The following is a 20,018-nucleotide window of genomic DNA, read 5'->3' as shown; positions in this document are numbered from 1 at the left end:
ATTGAGTTATTATCCTGTTATCATCATCTATGTCGTAATTTGTCTAACAGCTATTCCGAAGGTCGTAAATGAGAGTGGATCTCATTTTAACATGTTATTATGTACCTTGCTTTAAGAATAATTATGTCAAATTCTAATTATCTTATATGAATTTAAAAAAAAAAAAACATTCATCGTATAATTACAATTATACATAGTGCTATTAGAATATTTTGCATCTTATTATTTCATCAATCTATTTTATAATGATATTTTGCGCTCTTAGAAAACAGACGTTTCGCCGCCTATGACATAATCTATACAAAAAAGTACAATGAACCTTTTGAAGACAGTTAACGGACGTCGACATTGGCATTAAAATGCGCGTCGGGACTATAAAGGCGATTCCCAAAGTAAGGTCCTAGACCGCCCGTCGCGTCTTGTGGTCGTCGACGTCGCGTCGGGTCGCGTCGCGTCGTGGCGCCCGCTCGATTCTTCTCCGTCTATTTTCGTACGTTGTTTTTACAACGCACACCCCTTGCATCGCAAGTTTCGGAAGCGCTGACGCGCGGGGGTCGCGGTATATATATTTAGATAGAAGAGGATGAGGAGAGAGGGAAAAGGGCCACCCCCCTCCCCCCGTGTACTCCGATTCCGAGAAATTATGAAAAAAAAACGTTCGGCTGCTGCATTCCCGGGAGGTCCATGAGACAAAAGGAACCAGTCGGATTCCAGTTCCCGTTTTGTTTTTTTTTTTTTGCATCGGCTAAAGCCTCAATGTTTCCGATAAAGTCAAAAGATATTCCATATTTCAAAGAGGTAGTCCATTTTAAGAAATATGAAACGCCCCGTTTTAATTAACTCTTAAATTAATTCTTAAATTCATCTTCGATATAAAACTCTTTATTTTCTTCATTATTTATAGTCATTTATTGATTTCTCTTAAAAACTTCTCACAGTTTTTTAAATATTATTTACATCTAACATATTTTTTTTACATTTTATATTTTATTATTTGTTTACTAGATTATTATATTTATATTTTTTTGAAATCAGTATATTTATGCAGATAATTTTGAAATCGAAATACTCTCAATTGTAACACAGACTCGCGTGAATGGTCCTTCGTACTACTGTCGTTTCCGAACGCACGCAAGCTAGATAAAGGAATAGGAGGTCTCAATAGAAATGCTAATGGAGACGGCAGGAAACGCTCTTGACCTCGCATGCGTGATGTTTCCTTGGTGTAAAATACGCAGAAACGGATATACTAGCATTCATTTTTACGATCGACCTTCCAAAAAGGATAATCAGTCTGCAAGGACACTGTGGTTATTTTCACATATGCGTACTTTATATAACTCGTATAGACATTCACCTTTAAAATTCCATACAAACATGTAAAAATAGATTTCAATTTAATTCACATCAAGGCAGATTGATATTTCTCTATTTCCTTCTATTTCCTCTCGTGCAATTGATAATTTTATTAAGTATAGTACACTTTCTCTATAAAAGAGGAGTATTGGATTAATTGTAAAAAAATTATTAATTTGGATGTTGACAGACTTTATAATTATATAAAAATTACGAGAGTTCATTTAGTAAAAACTGGAATGAATATAGATCCGTCCTTTTACGCTTTTCTACATTTCGCGACGACGTCATAGAACGGTACAAGTCATCATGCCATTTACGATAATTCAACGGCGGCATCGGCTTTCATCAGCTTTCCACTCGATTTCAATTAACTTCAAGAAATTTCAAGGCCGCCGACCTTGTTTCCACTTCCTTCTAATTGCTTTCATATTTACGTTACGCATTTGTATTTTCTCTCGCGATTTCGATGACTATAGCTTGACAAATCTAAATTTTTTTCGATTTTATTATCGTTAAAATATAAACATTTTCTTAAATTAATTATTGTACATATGTATTTTTTCATACTAATGAAGTTTCTTACTTGATCAGTTTTTAGCACGCTTCAAACTACTTTTTAATATAGTTACAACTATAAAGTTACATATTTTTTTATTCCCATTAAAAAATATTTCTGTAAAAGAGTTCAATTTAAATTAATTGCTGTCAAATTTTAAAAATACTTTCAAATTATGATACAAAATTTATTTTTTTTTTCATCTAGCAATAAAGAAAGATTTATTCGATCGCACGTATGACACAAAATTGCCGGATTTGCATTTATTATAACGCCGATAACGCCAATTCGCTCGAAGGAAATACCAATCTTATTCACGTTTAGAAGAGCTTTAAGATAACTCGTCGCCAAGAGGTAACTCTTGCTCTGCCACGCGTGTCAGAAAAGTCGACGGACAATCGTGTTGTCGGGAAAGCCGAGCTCGTAACTCTCCCATTAATTGGCTCATTAATGTGGCGAGCTTCCTCGGATCCTCGGGATCGACCTCGATCGCGCGATCTCCTCTGATCGCAGATCCAGTTAAGTAAAGTCCCATTTAAAAACATTGTTTCAAAATTGTTTCTTACAAGAATATTGTCTACACACTCGCGATACGCGGCTTCCACAATGACAAAAATTGTTCAATTATAATAAACAAATATAAAGCGATTATGCATTAGAGTCAGTTTTTTATGACAAGCTTCAAACAATGCATTTTTCACGTAAAATCAACAATGCGTCTAAACATTTCAGTTTTAATTAATATCTATAAAATGTGTACAAAAATAATATTTTTAAATTATTCTAAAGAAGTTTTATTTTATCATCCTAAATTATGGGTTGTCTTAATGGCTATTATCCATTCTTACGATACGGTATTGCTTGTCCAAATGAGTCTTAAACTGTCTCATTTTAAATAGACTTTAAGGTCTGCAAGGGGCGACATAAATTCTAATTCCGAGTAAGAGAGAAAAAGCAGATAGCGACAATTGCGGTTAATTAATCGCGCACGCCACGAATTCGCCCGGAATTCCATAACATAATCCAAGATCCGCGATATAAAAACACTCTTCTATTTATGTATAGATATCTATGGGATTATCATCGAAATGACATCGCGATCGGCGCGAAGCAATGTCGACTCGGCGTCCTTGCGAGGAGAAAATCGCGAAGTCTACTGGAAACTTTTGCGCCATAAATAACTACTTTTCAAAAGTAGCACGTGGACGATTATGTGTACTATTTTTAATACTACAAAAAATATCAAAATTACTTCTCGTATAAGATAAAAAAAAATTAAAATTAAAAAATCTTAAAAAATGTACATAAGACGGTGATTGAATTATTTTCATAAAATGACTGTAGCATAATTGAAGAGTTAATACTCTTTTGAATCGATATTATGCACGGTGGCACCGTGTGCTCAAAGATAGTGCCAGCCGACTTCTATATAAGGCCTACCCATCGAGGCGCCCGGTATTTGTCATTTCCGACAGGAAAGGCCGTGCGCCGTCGCTCTTGGCTTCTTTCGGAATATCGTGATTAATATGGAATGCCTGTCGACCTTTAACCACATGACAAGTACCATTCTCCAATTTGTTTTAAAAAAATGCTTTTCATGAAGCTGCTTTAATGTCACAAAAGCTTCACGATTTTTTACGCGTCAAAAGATTTTAACAGATTTATTTTTGGATGATTGAGCAAAAGATATCTTTTATTTTGAATTGATTGTAAAATTGAATTATTATTATTATAAATTAATCACTATTCACAAAAATCAATGGCCGGAATGTAAATAACTGATGATAAATGCACATCATTTTTATGAGGATCAATTCTCGATTCAAAAATTTAGTATTTCTCGGAAAATAAATCTGTACTAATCTACCGCCTACTAAAATTTTATTTCTAAATATAAATCCGCTATAAATTTATGTTACTATATATATTTTTTTTTTCAAAACTGTTGCCGTTTGAAAATTATAAATAATTCATCATTATGAATATGCAAAAATCATATTTCTATGCTTTCGATTATATATATATAGATATATGTATAAAACATTATGTAACATTATCTCTAATCAAAGAGAAATCAATTCAATACAATGAAAAGTTTTCAAGGAATCGAATTTTATTTAATCTATAAATTAATATTCGCAAAAATAATATTAGAATATAAAAATTATTCAAAAAAAAAAAAAATATATATAAAACTACCAAATACGGTTGAATATTTCTCCCATCGCTGCATTTCGTTTACGTTAGGCTGCGATGCATATTGCACGCGGATGCCTGCGCGCCTCCCTTACCGTACATAAACGAAGTGGAAAAAAAAATAACAGTCTGTAAAAATCGCGACGAACGATAGAAAAGAGAAAGAAACGCTGAAAAGAGAGCTCCCAGAAGTACCGGTATCGAGAGCACTGGGGTTCCTTATCGTTTCTCGTCGCGTATCTTATTATGCTCCCTGCTTGGCCACTCGTCACGGCTCGTAAAGTCGATATATGCAAAAGCACTGCTGCCTCGCCCTCCCCCTGTTTTTACTTACTGCTACAATCCAATCTACCCCCTGCCACAGGTAAGAAATTCCAACACCTCACTTCGAGATTTGCCGTAATCCTTAAACCGGATTCAGAGTACGTTGCGCTTCGCTCGACAATTCGAACGTATCTAATGCTGAATATTGAAGCTCACATATGTACATCACCCTCTCCTCAATCTTATTTAATTGTGATGTTTTAATTAAGCTTAAAGTATTTGATAAAACCTGCATTTTCTATTTAATTTTCTCTGCTTTCTTTTATTATTCTTTGCAATTTTTTATTTTTCTCATTTTCTATTTTGTATATAATTCAAATTAAGGAGAGCTCCTCATTGCAGCTATGTTAAATTATTAAACAAGATATATTGTGATCTTTTTTTTCTCATGGAATATTTCAAAATAAATTATTTCTTTTTTGCATAGCACTTTTCTCGTGATCGCTATTATGGATTGGTAAAATATACGAAAAATTTCTTTTTATTATCCAATATTAATAAATGCATGTATCACTTACAATTTGTATGCGTCTCACATTTCCAGCAAAAATAAACTTTGTGATACAAAATTTAAGGCTGTTAATTAAAATCATAAAAAAAATATATTAAACATATTTTATCAAATGCAAATATATAGATGATATACGAGAGAAACTAATATTTATTTCGTCAAATATTTACGCGCAAAACATGATTTTTCGCTTTTAATGTCACAATTAGATATAATTGCTGAATGCGAAGAGAGAATTCCGAGTGTTGACACGTTTGTAAGAATTCGTTCAACAACACAATCGTCTTACCGTGGTCTAAATCCGGCTTTAAGGCGCATACCCGATGCGCCGCGAGCAGCCGGTGACTTTCTCCGGGTTGGCACATAGGGAACGCACGCACCGCACCGCGAACAAGCCGCCGCGATTTTATCGTCCTCTCCTGCCTACTCTAAATATTTCTCTGGCATGAATTTATAACGACGACGCGAACAGGCACGTTGCTAATAACGAGCGCCGATCCAGCCGATACTCGGGCATTTATACGAGCATTGCGATCGGATACTCGTCGCGACTCCGCTGGGCATTATGAGGGCCCGTGGCGATGAATGGGGCTCGTTTCGGTGCCCGGACTCGAGCGACTTGCATTGGATCGTCGTCGTAGATCAGTGAAAGTCAGCTTGATCCGCACGATCGGCGCGATCGATCGCGCAGTATCGTTCCGGCAAATATTACCGGCGTCATGTTGTAAAATACGATCGATAAAAATTTACGAGTCCACGACATTTGATATATTAGAGAAGATCATATTATTGAGCAACATATATTTTAATTAACCAGTCAGTAATAATATTGCGCCCGGTTTGGCGATGCTTGTTGCTTTTTTTTTTGTTTCTCCGGTAATAAGAACTTGACGATATTTATAACCAGGCCATAAACCAGGCCGCGACACTTATCTCACCTCGTACAGCTGCCTATAAAATGCACGAACCTTACGCTCGTTATTTCCACGCGACTGTGACCTGGTATGAGAGCGTCACGATTGCCGACCGCATTAATCGAGTAATTAAAGCATTATTCATTGTGTCTCGCATTTTTTTTAACGCCTTAATTTGCCATGCCCTTAATGACTTGTTAAAATTGCTTTAATAATGCCCGAGCTAATAAGCTGACCGTGTATGTACACCGTCGACAGTCGATTGGTCACGCTAAGAATGACTACTCTATTCGCTGCGACAGTCGAGTATATATGGAATGGAAAATATATATTTTGTATACATGTTCCTTTTTTTTGTTTCAATCATGTCCATATAAAAGCCAATAATTTAATATACAAATTTTAGTTGTTGTCGCTTGTCGATAAAAGAAATATGCATGCTGTCATAAATATATAATTTCAATTTCGCTTAAGCGGACATCTATATTAATCGTTATATATTTCACAGAAACACGATGTTATTATAATTACGTGAAAAGAGAAAAAAATATATGTATATACTTTGCGAATCAGATGCATATATCAAATTCACGAAATATTATTAAAAAATATTGATATTAAATTTAACTCTTTTAATGATTTAATTATTTAATAATTAATTAAAAATTAATATTAAGATTCTGATAGATCGCAGAAAAATGTTAAAAAAAAATGTTATTAATTTACGGAATTTGTGTTCAAATTTTCAGAGATTCATTAGCTGAATAACGGTGATAATGGCATATTTTAATAAAAATGTAGATTAAAAGAGCTCTTTAACACATTACTCTTCGCTTTTCCTCCACTCTGCATTAAGCTCAATCGTAATTCACGTCACGCAGGACGAAGAGCTTCCGCTGGACGTCACACACATCCTTCTTCCTCCTCGTCACGATGCACACGTGCACCTTTGATGCGTTTTTAGCGCGTGTCGCGTACGTTCGTGAATGGGGAAAAAATTTCGACAGGAAATCGAACTTTAAATTTGTCTAGCATCATCTACTAAACTATTTCCACATTTTTAATTTCGCGCTCAAATTTCGCGTTTATACTATTAACGTTAGTATGTTAAAAGTTAAATGTGTTTTATTTAAAGTTTAATATAATATTTTAATGTACATAAAATATTTGAGAACAGGAAAAAACTTGCGAGTTATATATCGACATTTCGAATAATGTCTCGACACAAAACGTACAAATGAAAAAATTATTTGCGCACATTCTAAAAGAGTTTTATTATTTTTGCGTATGTAGTCACACTTTCACGATACTGTGTATAGGCGGATGTTTACGAAGCGGCGAGAAAATAAACGCGGAAAGAGCCGGAGAACGTGACAATCGTGTCCTAGGATTGAGGCCAATGGATATCTCGATCGCGGATGAATTTTTCGACGATGATAGCCAGCGTGATAAGGATCATCTCGTTATGACTGTACGAGCACTTAACCGCACGGATAATCGTGCTTCCGCGATAGTTATAGCTTAAGCAGATCATTCGTGACACTTACTTTACATAGAGCAACGCCGGTGTCCAATCGGTCCATAAAATTGTCGAGATTGATCCTCAGCTCCGGATACAGAGCATTTAGCCATTCAGCTAGGTCCTCCTTCATCGCTACGAGGTATTCCTCCGAGGACTTGAACGGCCTGTACGATCTACCTTCCAGTAGCACCGACATGATTTCAACAATTCGAAAACTAAAAGCAGAGAGATATTACGTTGTATGTTAAAAATTTCATATGATTATATATTTAATTTAAAGCTAATTCCTTTTTTTCATTCTTCTTTAATTTCACTTTTGCATTAAAATATTTATTTAAATAAATAAAGACATGAAATTTTTTTCAAACTTTATCTATTATCAATTTTATTTCGTCTACTTTTTTAAATTTAAATATCACTTAATAAATCAAGTTACTTTTCATTATATTATCACAAGTTTAAATTTTTCGTAATTTTACACTTTCAATTTACCGGCGAGTATTCCGCATCTTATATAATATTTTTCTACTTCTGCTTGCCTAGAGCATTCAGAGAGAACTAACATAACTGAAGAAACTTCTTAGTCTTACCGTGACAAGGGAGAAAACTTCCCCCACCATTTGAAAGTCCCGAAAGGACTAGGGTTATTCATAGTTTAAAAGAAACCCTACTGAGTACAATTCGTAGAATGTTTATTTTTTTTTAAATCTTAGAAATTTTATTCACTGATTTTCCTTTATTGCATTTATAATCAATCATCATAAAAAATGTTTTTTTTTTTTAATTTTTCTTTATATTTTCTTTCCTTTTTCTCCGTCCAAAGCTTGATTATAAAAATATTTATTCCAATGCAGAGAATGTAATACAGTACATTTAAAAAAAAATTTATCTCGTGTCCTAGTTTGCGATGCATTCAATTAAATTTCCATGACTTTTCGTAAATCTTGAAATATCGTAAAAAAAATCATAATCAACGTTATTTATCGTCTCGATGAAAACTACATTCGTTATACCCGGCAACTGCAACGTGCTGCTTAACGGAATACCGATTCGTTTTCTCACGCGATATTTCCACGTCCAGATACCGTTGCGTATGCAAATCCGCGGGCATTATTTCGCGATGCAAGAGGCAGATTATAAATATCCGATGAATAAAAAAACGCAAAGCCAGACAATGGCCACTCCGAGTGCCGTTGTTGACAATGGCGCGGTCAACCCCGCGATATGTTTCCCATGGCTCGTCATTCAACTACCCTATATGTATATGTGTATGTATACATATCAATATATGTCCATTTCGATAACATTTTGCCATGATACCTTTCATATGTGATACAATCTCGATTATATATATACGACTCGGCTTCAAATCAAATATAAATAAATCTTGTCTTAATAATTGTCAGATGACGTAATTTCTTTGATTTATTTTCTGCCTTTTTTTCTCTAATAAATAACAAATATGTCGTTACGTTTTTTTATATAAACATTTTTCATCGTTATATTCCAATATATTTTAGAAAAATTTTCTCTCTCTCTCTCTCACACACACACATACACTCTTTCTCTCTGACAGATGTATACCAACAAGTTCATTCAGAACGAGCAACTGTCATTTACTGTTTATTTATTATGTTTTTATATTCTTTCACTTTCTTTCAATTTTTCTTTGTCTGCTTTCTCTTTTGCAATAGATTTATTTTATTTTAAACACAAAAATACTTTACCTGTCTTGTCCATTAAGCCATTCAATTCCTATTTCGTTTTGGATGGTGACGCACATAAATCTCCATCAGCTGCATTGTGTGCAATTCATCAACTAATGTATAAATTAATAGTATCGAAAGTTCTCCATGTCGCAAGTGAAATCATTGTAAAACATTGCTTTGATAGATTTTGAATAGCATCGAGTCACAGAATGACGTTTCGGCGTGCTCAGCTTTCATTGAATGAAAATTTCAGTGCGACGCAATGAAACATACTTTAATATTTGATAAATAAATCTACGCGCATTCGAATAAACCTATATAAGCACGAATAATTACACGTCTGTCGGATTTTTTAAAAAATTTGGAACAATTAAAAGTAATTTTTGGCGAGAATAAAATCTATTCCGTAAAAATCTTCAACGAGTAATATTTTATTATTTAAAAACAGAGACGACAAATGTATAGACACATTTTTTTTTCCTTCCAACAATGAGATCGTTGACCGGTGTGCAAAAAATTAAATACTCTCTCTCACTTTCTAAATATTTTAATTTTCCAACTGCATGTATATGTTGACCAGAGAAAATAATCGTGGGAAATGGTCCACACATTGCACCGCCGGGATAATATCTAACAGCAATAAAACACCCCATTCAGGACCCCACGAAGCTTCATTTCGGTGTGGTCTGAGCCCCTCTAATTCGACGAACCTTCGTCAAGAGGTGACCGAAACTGGTTTGAAAACAATGATTCAATAATACGCGCAAACACATGACGAAATTTAACTTAGCAAAGAATTTTAATTCAAAATTCAGTTTAAATTTAGAAAATAAAATATGACATCAACATTTCGTCAAAAAGATTATCGGGGCCCCGAAGAAATTATAAAATATTTAAAAAAAGATTTGACGACTCTGGACCTTCGGACCCTATAATTTATTAAGAATATAAGAGAATAGAAAAATATCGAAAGAGATCCAGACGAGAAAGAAACCGACGCGTAAAGGGATAGTCAATCGTGAGATAGAGAGATTCGTGCGCCGACAGCGACGATCACGGATTATGATTTACAAAAGGCTACAAAATGTCATCGTATCAAGTTTCCCACGACGCGATGCACGCGCGTCTCGCCCTATATCGTTGGCGTCTATTTGCCGCATATTCAAATGTATACACTAGTTGAAAATGCTAAAGTTTAAATCGATAGAATGAGGATATACGGAAGCTCATTTGGAAGAAATAACTTGAGTGTAGCGTTCAATCGATTCTCCTTCGAGAGAGAGAGAGAGAGAGAGAGAGAGAGAGAAAGACGAACGCATGGAATAGTTTACGATATAATTATCTTGTATCTGGAATGCTATATTCCGGATATGGACTATTGATAAAATGCTTTGTAAATATATGCAAATTATACGATTTATTTAGTTTGACAATTATAATTAAACGCAAATGATTAAAACATACGATTTTTCGTATGCCTACAATTATCGTAAAATTATTTCATTAAAAAAAAAAATTAAGATATTCAGCGATATGCACGGTAAATGAAAAACGAGGGTGAGTCTATCAGCGGCTGGTGGCTAATTTACGGTCTAACTTACAACCTTTATCGCCATCCGCGAAGCCGAAGGTCGCTAAATCACAGCGGGGTTTCGAGCGTGCAAAACATCGTTACACTCCGCCGGAGTTCGCTGTGGGTTTTATAATGTCAGCGCAGCGCAAAGGAATCTATTAGAGATACACTGTGAAATTTAATCCTTAAACACGCGCGATTCACGCGATATCTTTTTCGTAATCGCAAGCAAAAGATGCGTTCGAAAATTGATAGCGTCCTCCTTTATGGCACGCAGAGTGGATTTAACGGGATTTTATGTATTTCTTCTTTGACGTGATTCTGTGATAAATAATCGATAACTTTACTACAGTGTCGGATAGCGCGTTTCCACTTTAACATCCAAGTAACACAGATGCCGATAATGTTATCAACGTCATAGTATTTCATAAATTATGGCTAGCTAGCTTTATGATTATATCATATTGCTAGCTATATATAATTGCTTTTAATATATAAAATTCCGTTATGACAAATATTAATAAAATTTTGTAAAATCCGTATCCAAAATCTTATTATTACGCGTTATTTTGAAATTGAATTTTATCGAAATTTATGGAAAATATATATAAACAGATTATAGAATAATAAAAATTATAATATGATTTCGGATTGTGTTATGCAAAATATTAAGGGATAGAAATTCAAGGGATAAATAATGGAAATTAATATTTTTCAGATTGATATCACAAAATATTTGACTCTAAGTTTCCGCAAAAGTATAATTGCGTTTCTGACACTGCGCAGTTTTTCGTGACATCGCGTACGAATGTCATGATGCACCGTTATGTCACGTGTAGCGCGCCTTTGAAGTACGCTCACGTAGGTAAATTTACGAATGCGCTTTCATAGGGAACGAAGCGTGCGCGCGATATCCATAGGACCAACTCTTAATATTCCGTCCCTTTCGTGTCGCTCGGTAAGAATAATAAAGAGCCGACGAGCTCGTGGAACCCTTTCTCAGCGCGAATAATAAAGTCGCGCATTCGAAGGAAAATACAAGCGCGGAGATTTTCAAGAAACTCAATCGCAATGAGTCACACGAGGCGAATTAAATCTTTCGAGACATCTTCCTGCGCTGATATCGTGACAATGCGGTAATAGATACGGTAGGGCGGATGAACGGGATTAAAGATGAGCGTTGAACCGGATTAAATGAAAAAAAAAATATTTAAAGTCTTTACGAGAGTCTCAGCGACACACTTTATTATCTTTACGAGTCGTCCTAACTTACAGACACGCATGCACAATTCTCTGATCCCCACGACTTACTTAACCAACTCTCCTGATCGCCAGGAAGCAGTTACTCTTATGTCCTATTACTATAATTTCTCTGGGGCGCGCGCGAGTTTACTTTAATCCGATTCATCCTCGCTTCGCTCTCATTCATCGCCGGTTACGATAAATGTTATGCGCGTCGTCATCGTGAAATTATGTAAACAGGTATAATACGTAATATAATATTCACGTATATAAATAATGTTTTAAAAATCTGCATGTTCTTCTTGCGCAATACGTCTCTTCATATATTCATGTATATCAAGATTTTATTATAAATGAAACTCTTTACGAATAATTAAGAACACAATTTCCAGTGTCCCTCTCTTTTCCCATTACTTTATGTCGTCGTAATCTTATTATGTTTTTTATAATTTTGTGATTTATATAAATTTATATAAATCGGTATACGAGAGGTAATACATGAGTGTTGCTCGGCTGCCGCTGGCCGCAATTTAATCGCGCACGTTAAAGTAATGTTACGTTATGCGCGATCAATGCGACGACAACATTCTTGCATCGGACCAAAGATAGCACCGATACATTATTATTAAAGGAAAACAAGATCGCGATAAATTAAAAGTCTCGCTGCGTCGTAATTACGGCGATGGTTGATGTGATAATTTCGCGAAAGGTAAATATAGAAAACAAATCCGCTCAGGACGTACATATAATGCTCGTTTCATACAAGCGCAATGAGGCGCGCCACGCAATTAATGATCATTTGCTCTTTTACAGCTCATTAAATATCAACTATGTCTTTTTTTTTTTCGTCGCAAGAGTCGTCCCACGATCAGAATTCCGCATAATTATTCGCGACTCAATAAGACGCATCGCAATTTCATTTTCGATAAATATGTCTAATAGCAAAAGTATCTATAATATATAATGCAAAAAATGCTCTATGAACAATAAAAAAGTTGCAAAATATTCATATAAATATTTATGCAAGCTCCTCGTCATTAAAAAAAAAAAAAAATACGATTTACATAGAAACATTAAAAAGAAATAATTTTGACAGACTTGGCAAAAATTTATTTTTATAATTAAACGTAAATAAATATTTTATTTACGCTGCAAAAAAATATTGTTGATTAAATCCTTTCAATTAATTACCATTTTATTAATTGAAATATTTAAATATTTAAATCAAACATATGTTAGATTTAATATGTTGTATTTAACTTAAGTATTTAAATATTCCAATTAACAAAATGATAATTATTTGAACGGATTCAGTCAAATCAACAATATTTTTTTTCAATGTGAATGTTTTTTTTTTTGCAAAAAGAATATTATGAATTTTTTATACGTGTACTACACATAAGATATACAAGATAAAATTTTCGCAATAACATGCAACGACTTTTGCGCGTGTGCGAGCAACATCTCGTCATACAAAATATCTTTTCTTAAAACATTTATCGTACCATAACGATAACACTCCGCTTTTATTGCATCGTAACTATAAACATTCTACAATTATCCAAGTGCTATTTCATTTACCAAGAGGAAATTTTCAGCGCAAATGAAGAGAAGGCATAATAATCACATGGCGAAGAGAGATTGAAATTCGAGATATTATCGTCGTCGAGATATCAAGAACCCACTCACGCATATAAGAAAGAGAACTCTTTGACCGCGAGAGAGCTCATTAAAAAAATTCTTATTAATATACATAACGATGTTCAAAAATATAAACATAATCTTGTATACAAAATATATCTGTTCATAATGGCATCTATTTTCAAAACACAACCAATTAGTATGCTCGCCATTTATGTCTTTCCGTCTAAAGTTCAATATTTTCCAGGATGAATATATTAGATTTAAATTTTCGTCATGACATATTTTTATAAAAATTAATTTTTTCTTAAGACTCTAAAGACCCCATAAATTTTATAAATTATTTAAAAAAAAAAATTATTCATCCATAATCATATGTACATCGCTAAAAATTGTCGAAAAATAATTTATTAATTTCAATATCTCGAAAGAGATATATATTGCGGTTCACCACATTCAACGGACAATATGACAATTATCCCGAATGAACACTCTATATATAATATATCCGGGAAACCGGATGCGTAAGCCGGCGCCTGTTCCCTCTCGCGCGCGCACACGCATCGAGCTGTTACGAGACGCATAATTGCGTTCGGGCGCGCGCGCAGATAGTCGGACCGATAAAACGATCCGGAGCGCAGAACGTCGGCGTGTCGTAACGCCTAATGATTTCATTCATTTCGCGCGCAACGAAATGAACCTGTTCCCGACGACAATGATGACGACGAGCTCAATCGGTCCTCGACTACGCCCGCGCGTGTAGCCGAGCGCGAATGCAAATTCGTTTCGCGCATGGTCGCCTATGGACCACGGTGTTCGCAACGAGAAACGCGATATCTCGACTACGCACGGTCCGATAATGTCCGGAACACACCGACTCCGAAGTCTCGTTTATCATTACGTGCCGGCCCGTAAAGTTCCCTTCGAGCGCGCCAAGATTGATCACCTACCGCCTCGGCTGGACTTATTGCCCTCTTCCCCCCTCTCTCTCTCTCTCTCTCCTTTCATTCCTTTCATACGTCTCTTTGGTCTCTATTTCTTTTTCTACTCGTTTCGCGGAGAGCGCGCTTTCCATAACGCTATGTGAGCTATGTACTTAAAGAATATCGCGAAAAAAAAGATACTGCATATAAAGATAAAGATCGGCAAAGAAACGTCAAATCTACAAATTTAACACGATCAAACGAGATTGGCAAATGAGAGAAACTTTGAAAATTTGGATCAAAATCAGTGTAAAACCATACGCTTCTGACATTATAATTTCTCCACCTGGGGGCAATTCGCGTATATACCTGACAAAACTAGCGGCACGGTTAATTCCTATTCGCAAAAATTACATGCCTGTTGATTGCTCTAAGGATCATGCTGTCATCGGAATATCAGAAATGTATACGCACGCTGAAATCCAACTTAATCCGAGAGCGCGCGCGTCTCTCGGCGAACGCATCTCGACAGCACATATAGCTCGCGATACCGTGCAACTGATTTTCCGGCGATGCGATGACAGCCGTTCATTAATCGCGACGTTTGCAATGCTGCAATCATTGCTGGTCGGCGTCGAGAGCGAACGAGAGACTGAGATTTAACGAGAGAAATGTTTCGACCACATTTATCGCCGTGTTAACGATATTAAACCTTTAATAAATCGCGTAAGGGCCGCGTGTACCTTCGCGAGATAAATCTTTTTCTCTTTATCTCTCTCTATTTCCAGTACTGATTTGTTGCTGATTTGACATGACAATCATGTATTATCGCGAATTTACGAGTCGTGTATCCTCGTGCGTATATGCATCGACGAGATAAAGCCAGTTCGCGAGTTGCTGTCTGTTAATCATTTTCTAAATAAAATCGGTTTTTATAATATTCATTATTTTCTTGTTTTTATATATTCATGTTAATTAAAATTGTATTATATGTTTTATGTAACATTTAATTTTTTTTTTAAAGTCGCATAGAGCATATATATATAAAAATATATAATTATTATAAAACAAGAATTATTAAAAATAATTATTTTAAAACAATGTAAATAGAGTAATATTTTTGTAATTTCCTTGTTACACGAAGAATCGATGAAAAATGCCTATGCAATTAAATTAAAAAATTAAATAATAATTTTGTTACACTTCTTAAAACTTATTTACCAAGATAAAACTGTTATATTCCTTTCAGTCTTTTTAAATTTGTTTGCACTGTGCAAAGTCAAGCGCAATGAAAGATTGCTCGTAAAATATTTATTCGCAAACTCCTTTTTCGCGAGCATCCTTCGATCGAGAAATACTTGGCTTTAACGGTCGAAAGTGATAAGTTGCATATCCAGTCGCTGCATTTAAAGTGCATTTGCTCCGCGCTGCGCTGAGGCAAGTAACGAGCGCGCGCGCGCGACTGTTTGCTGCCCCTCTCGGAAGAAAATCTTATGAATGAGCGGGTTCCCCATTCACTTTTAACCGGAGAGCAGCACGCTATTCTGAAGCCTCGATGCTCGCGCAGCACGCAGCAAATTCTCGCGTAAACGCGTGTGTTGGCGCAATAGAGTTCATCTACGATCGAGCAATAGAATAGCAAATAATAGTAATGCAAAAAAAAAAAAAATACTGTTGGTCGATCGTATGATTTTAATTCCATGCGATGTGCTAGCGCGATAAAATCATTTATCACAATTATATTACGAAATAATAGTGACGTGAGAATAATCGATACAATTTATTAACATAAATCATTAACATATCAATCATTATAAAAATATAAACGCGTAGAAATTTTTATAAAAGTGCAATTCAAAAGAAAAAAAAAGGGAATTATATAATAACTTTTTTTTTCAGTCATCATTGAAGAAATGTCTCTAGTTAAAATCAGAACAACATTATTCTTCGTTAAAAATTGCTTTCAAATAAAAATTAAAATTAAAATTAAAATTAAAATATTCTTAAGATATGCACAAAGTACAATCTTTCGCGTGTGCAAAATCGATAAAGATCGAAAAAAAGTTTAATGTCATTCAATAGAATAATCGCGACATGCAAACATCGTCATGCCCATCGTTTATATTATACATCATGCCTACGTTTATTACTTATTATCGGGAGAGCGAAAGAGAAAGAAAGAGAGACAGAGAGAGAGTGAGTGAATGATGTATCTTGTTGCGCACGGTGCGCAATTCGCGGGACTGACTATCTCACGCGACAAAACACTTTGTCTCCATCCATTTATCTCGCTCATCTTCGCTTCGAGGGTGTACTCGCGCCTCCGGCGAGTAATTGCATCGGCAATTCAATCGCCGCGAAATTATCGCGCCATTACGCGCGCGCGAATCATCCCGTGGGCGAATATTACTCGTCAATCGCGAACTAATCCGCGTATCGTCGAGCTAAATTGAAGATTCTTCAAATTTTTTCGATTTTCACTTTCTGCTTTGCCTGCTGATATATTCGCAATTTAATATATAATAATATATAATCGAAACATATATAAAAATTAATGAGATATGAGATGTTATTGATAACAGGATTAATTTTTCTTATTAATCTCTTCGAAAATATATCATTAATTTTGAAAAGTCATGACCGTTAATAATATAATATAATTATATATAATAATATAAGATTATTCGCTCTACTTCATTTCTGCAGTACACGTGAGATTATTTAACGTAAAGAAAGTCACACGATGTATGATTTAATCGCACTAACAACTTCTAATTAGTTACTATGGTGCAATATTTCTTTACAATTGCTGGGACAATGCAGCTTTCTATGTAAAAATGATTTTAATGAGAAATTAAATAAATGAAATGTGGAAAATATACTGTATGGAAATGGTATAACATAAATATTGATTAATTACTGTTAATCATAACGTACCATTTTTTGCGAATAATTAGTTATATTATCGTAACAGCAATCACTAATTAATGTGATTAAATTATTATGAAGCAGAACTTCCTTATGTTCGAACAATGAAACTTTCTCTAAAAACACTCTAACGGATGATTAAGTAGCCAGAATAGGAAGGTATAATGACACAAAATTATATAAAATAATCCTTTAATTAATTGTTGTGACTCTCTATAACAAGACTAACCTACTATACGATGCATAATATCAAAATATTATTTAAACATAATATTCTAGTATGATACACATGCGCAGTAAGATTAATAATATTCATTTATTTGATCTTACAATAATTCTATGTTCAATAACTTTTCAAGAAATTTATCTCGTTTTTCATTATTCAAAATCATTTTGTTCGTTTTTATCTTTACCATCTGGAATATCCATTCCAAGTTAAAGTCTAACATTAATATCACGCTCCATGATTCCTTATCATTGTCGCTGCATAAGCGAACTTGCCAATGAATCATCTGTGCTATGCAACAAATATAATGTAGTTATCCATATTTCTTTACATTGATGATAGTTTAGATGCCTCAACTTCTAATTTAAATGACATAACTTTCTAATTATAAAAAATGAGTCGCAAAAAATTTTTTTTAAATTGTATATTTTGTAATAGAAAATTCCATAGTTACCTCAAATGATATTTATAATCGATATTTCTGCAGAAATAATTCTATTTAAAGAAACGTGACGATTTAAAAATCCAAAAATGGCCAAAATTTGTATATTACATAAGCTACAGATTTGCTTAATAAATACTCAAAGATTTACAGATCAAGAGAAAATTTTATTTTAATATTCAATAATATTCAGAAAAATTTAATTATATTAATTTAAATTTAATTATAATTTAAATTTTATTATAATATTCAATAATATTCGGAAAAATTTAAATTCCCTTTTAAAGTAAAAATTTGTTGAAAAATCAGAAAATTTCATGATAATTTTATATTGTTAATATTTAATATTATATTATATAATATATCTCTCTCTTTCTCTCTCTCTCTCTGTGTTGCTCAATCGTTATCTATTTAAGATAAAATATAACCTTCTTAAACTGATCTTTCATTGCGCCAAAAAAAAAGGTTCAAAGTACGTCAATCACAAATGCACCTGCTAATTAATTCAAAACGATTCGCCTTCAATATCAATCCAAATGACGTACCTCGATTTCCTTCGATCCCAACGTGTCAATCATTCGTAATACCTAATCTCCGATCATGTTCGAAATAACCGACGCAAAAACGCAGCCAATTTCACGTATCTAACCGTCCAAGCGCATATACATAAGACTTGATACTTACATTTGCTTCGCGAATCCAAAGGAGATCCTTCTTCCCGAGTCCCCAACACCGGATCACCGCAATCGCGGAAAATCCCGCGAGGATCCCGATCTCGTCTCACGATAGCGCGACCAATCTTTCACTCATCGAGCGGAAAATCGAATGCTCGGAGCCGGTCGGATTTCCCGGCGACATACGCGTATCGGGCGCGCTCGCGCCGCGAATTGCGCTATCGAAGTGACTGTGTTGTGACGAGGAATATGTAGACGAGGACCCGAGGTGTGCTTCTTATCTCTCCTCTATCTTCTCGAAAAGCGTTACGAATCCGTCGCGTCGTTTCTCGTTGCTCGTCGTCAAACGGTTCAAAGCGCAATGCCGTACGATACGTCTCGCGGGGTATTGCGCGCGCACCCCATACTCACGCTGTCGCGTCTCGATCATAGACTGAGGCGCCTAGAGACAGGCCGCCCGTATAAATGCGCCGCAACGCGAACGGTCGAGGAGCCGCGGGCGGAAAGGAGAGGGGAGGGATCGAATTGATTCGCGGCGACGCCGCGAGAGATCGCTACGGATCGGAGAACGTATCGAGACGACTGTAAATATAAACACTGTCAGAGTATTATTTGTACAATAATTTACATTTGATATTTTTTAATATAAACGATTAAATGAAATATTATTCAATAATAGATATCCCTTAATTTTTCGAAAACGCGGAGATGTATACATTTCTCTTCCCCTATTATATATATGTTATTATTTGTAACAAACAGAAGGTATTATTTATATTATTTATAACAAATAAATATATTTTTTTTAATTTAAAATATATCTATTTTTGTATTGTATTATTATATCAATATATATGATTATCGGAAAATCTTTAGCTTTATGCAACTGTTGATAAACTTGTATTTATAGGTATCGATCTAATCGACTTTAGATAACAATGGATATTTTTTATATCCTTTCTATTTTTATGTTCTTTGTATGTATGTGTATATATATATATATATATATATATATATATATATATATATATATATATAATATCTCGAGAAAATGTATGAAAGGCTGTTGAAATAATAGTATGCAAAAATAATTGCAATAAATTTTCATTAAAATCACTAAATAATTTAATAATAAACATAATTTCAATTGGAATTAAAATAATGACAATGATAAATATTATTTGCAAAAGTTAATAAATAAAAAATTGATACATAAAACATATTTTCGATTAATTCTTATTTTTTTATGAAGTGCATGGTATTACAAAAAGGACATAT

The 20,018-nt window shown here is 34.3% G+C and overlaps 1 protein-coding gene across 1 annotated transcript in view; it reads right to left on the bottom strand.

The window, feature by feature from the left end:
* Positions 1–19,348, bottom strand: part of LOC126856364 (GAS2-like protein pickled eggs) — a 65,503-nt gene extending 46,155 nt beyond the window's left edge. The window contains exons 1-2 of the mRNA XM_050604804.1: positions 18,751–19,348; positions 7,408–7,597 (exon numbers count right to left, since the gene is read on the bottom strand). Of these exons, the coding sequence (XP_050460761.1) occupies positions 7,408–7,578 (171 nt within the window). The 5' untranslated portion in view covers positions 7,579–7,597; positions 18,751–19,348. The remainder of the gene's footprint in view (positions 1–7,407; positions 7,598–18,750) is intronic.
* Between the last annotated feature and the right edge of the window lie 670 nt (positions 19,349–20,018).

The sequence above is a fragment of the Cataglyphis hispanica genome, chromosome 18 (assembly GCF_021464435.1).
Source record: "Cataglyphis hispanica isolate Lineage 1 chromosome 18, ULB_Chis1_1.0, whole genome shotgun sequence".
NCBI classification, from domain to species: Eukaryota; Metazoa; Arthropoda; class Insecta; order Hymenoptera; family Formicidae; genus Cataglyphis; species Cataglyphis hispanica.
Note: the sequence above shows the minus strand (reverse complement) of the source record. Positions and strands in the feature narration are given on the sequence as shown.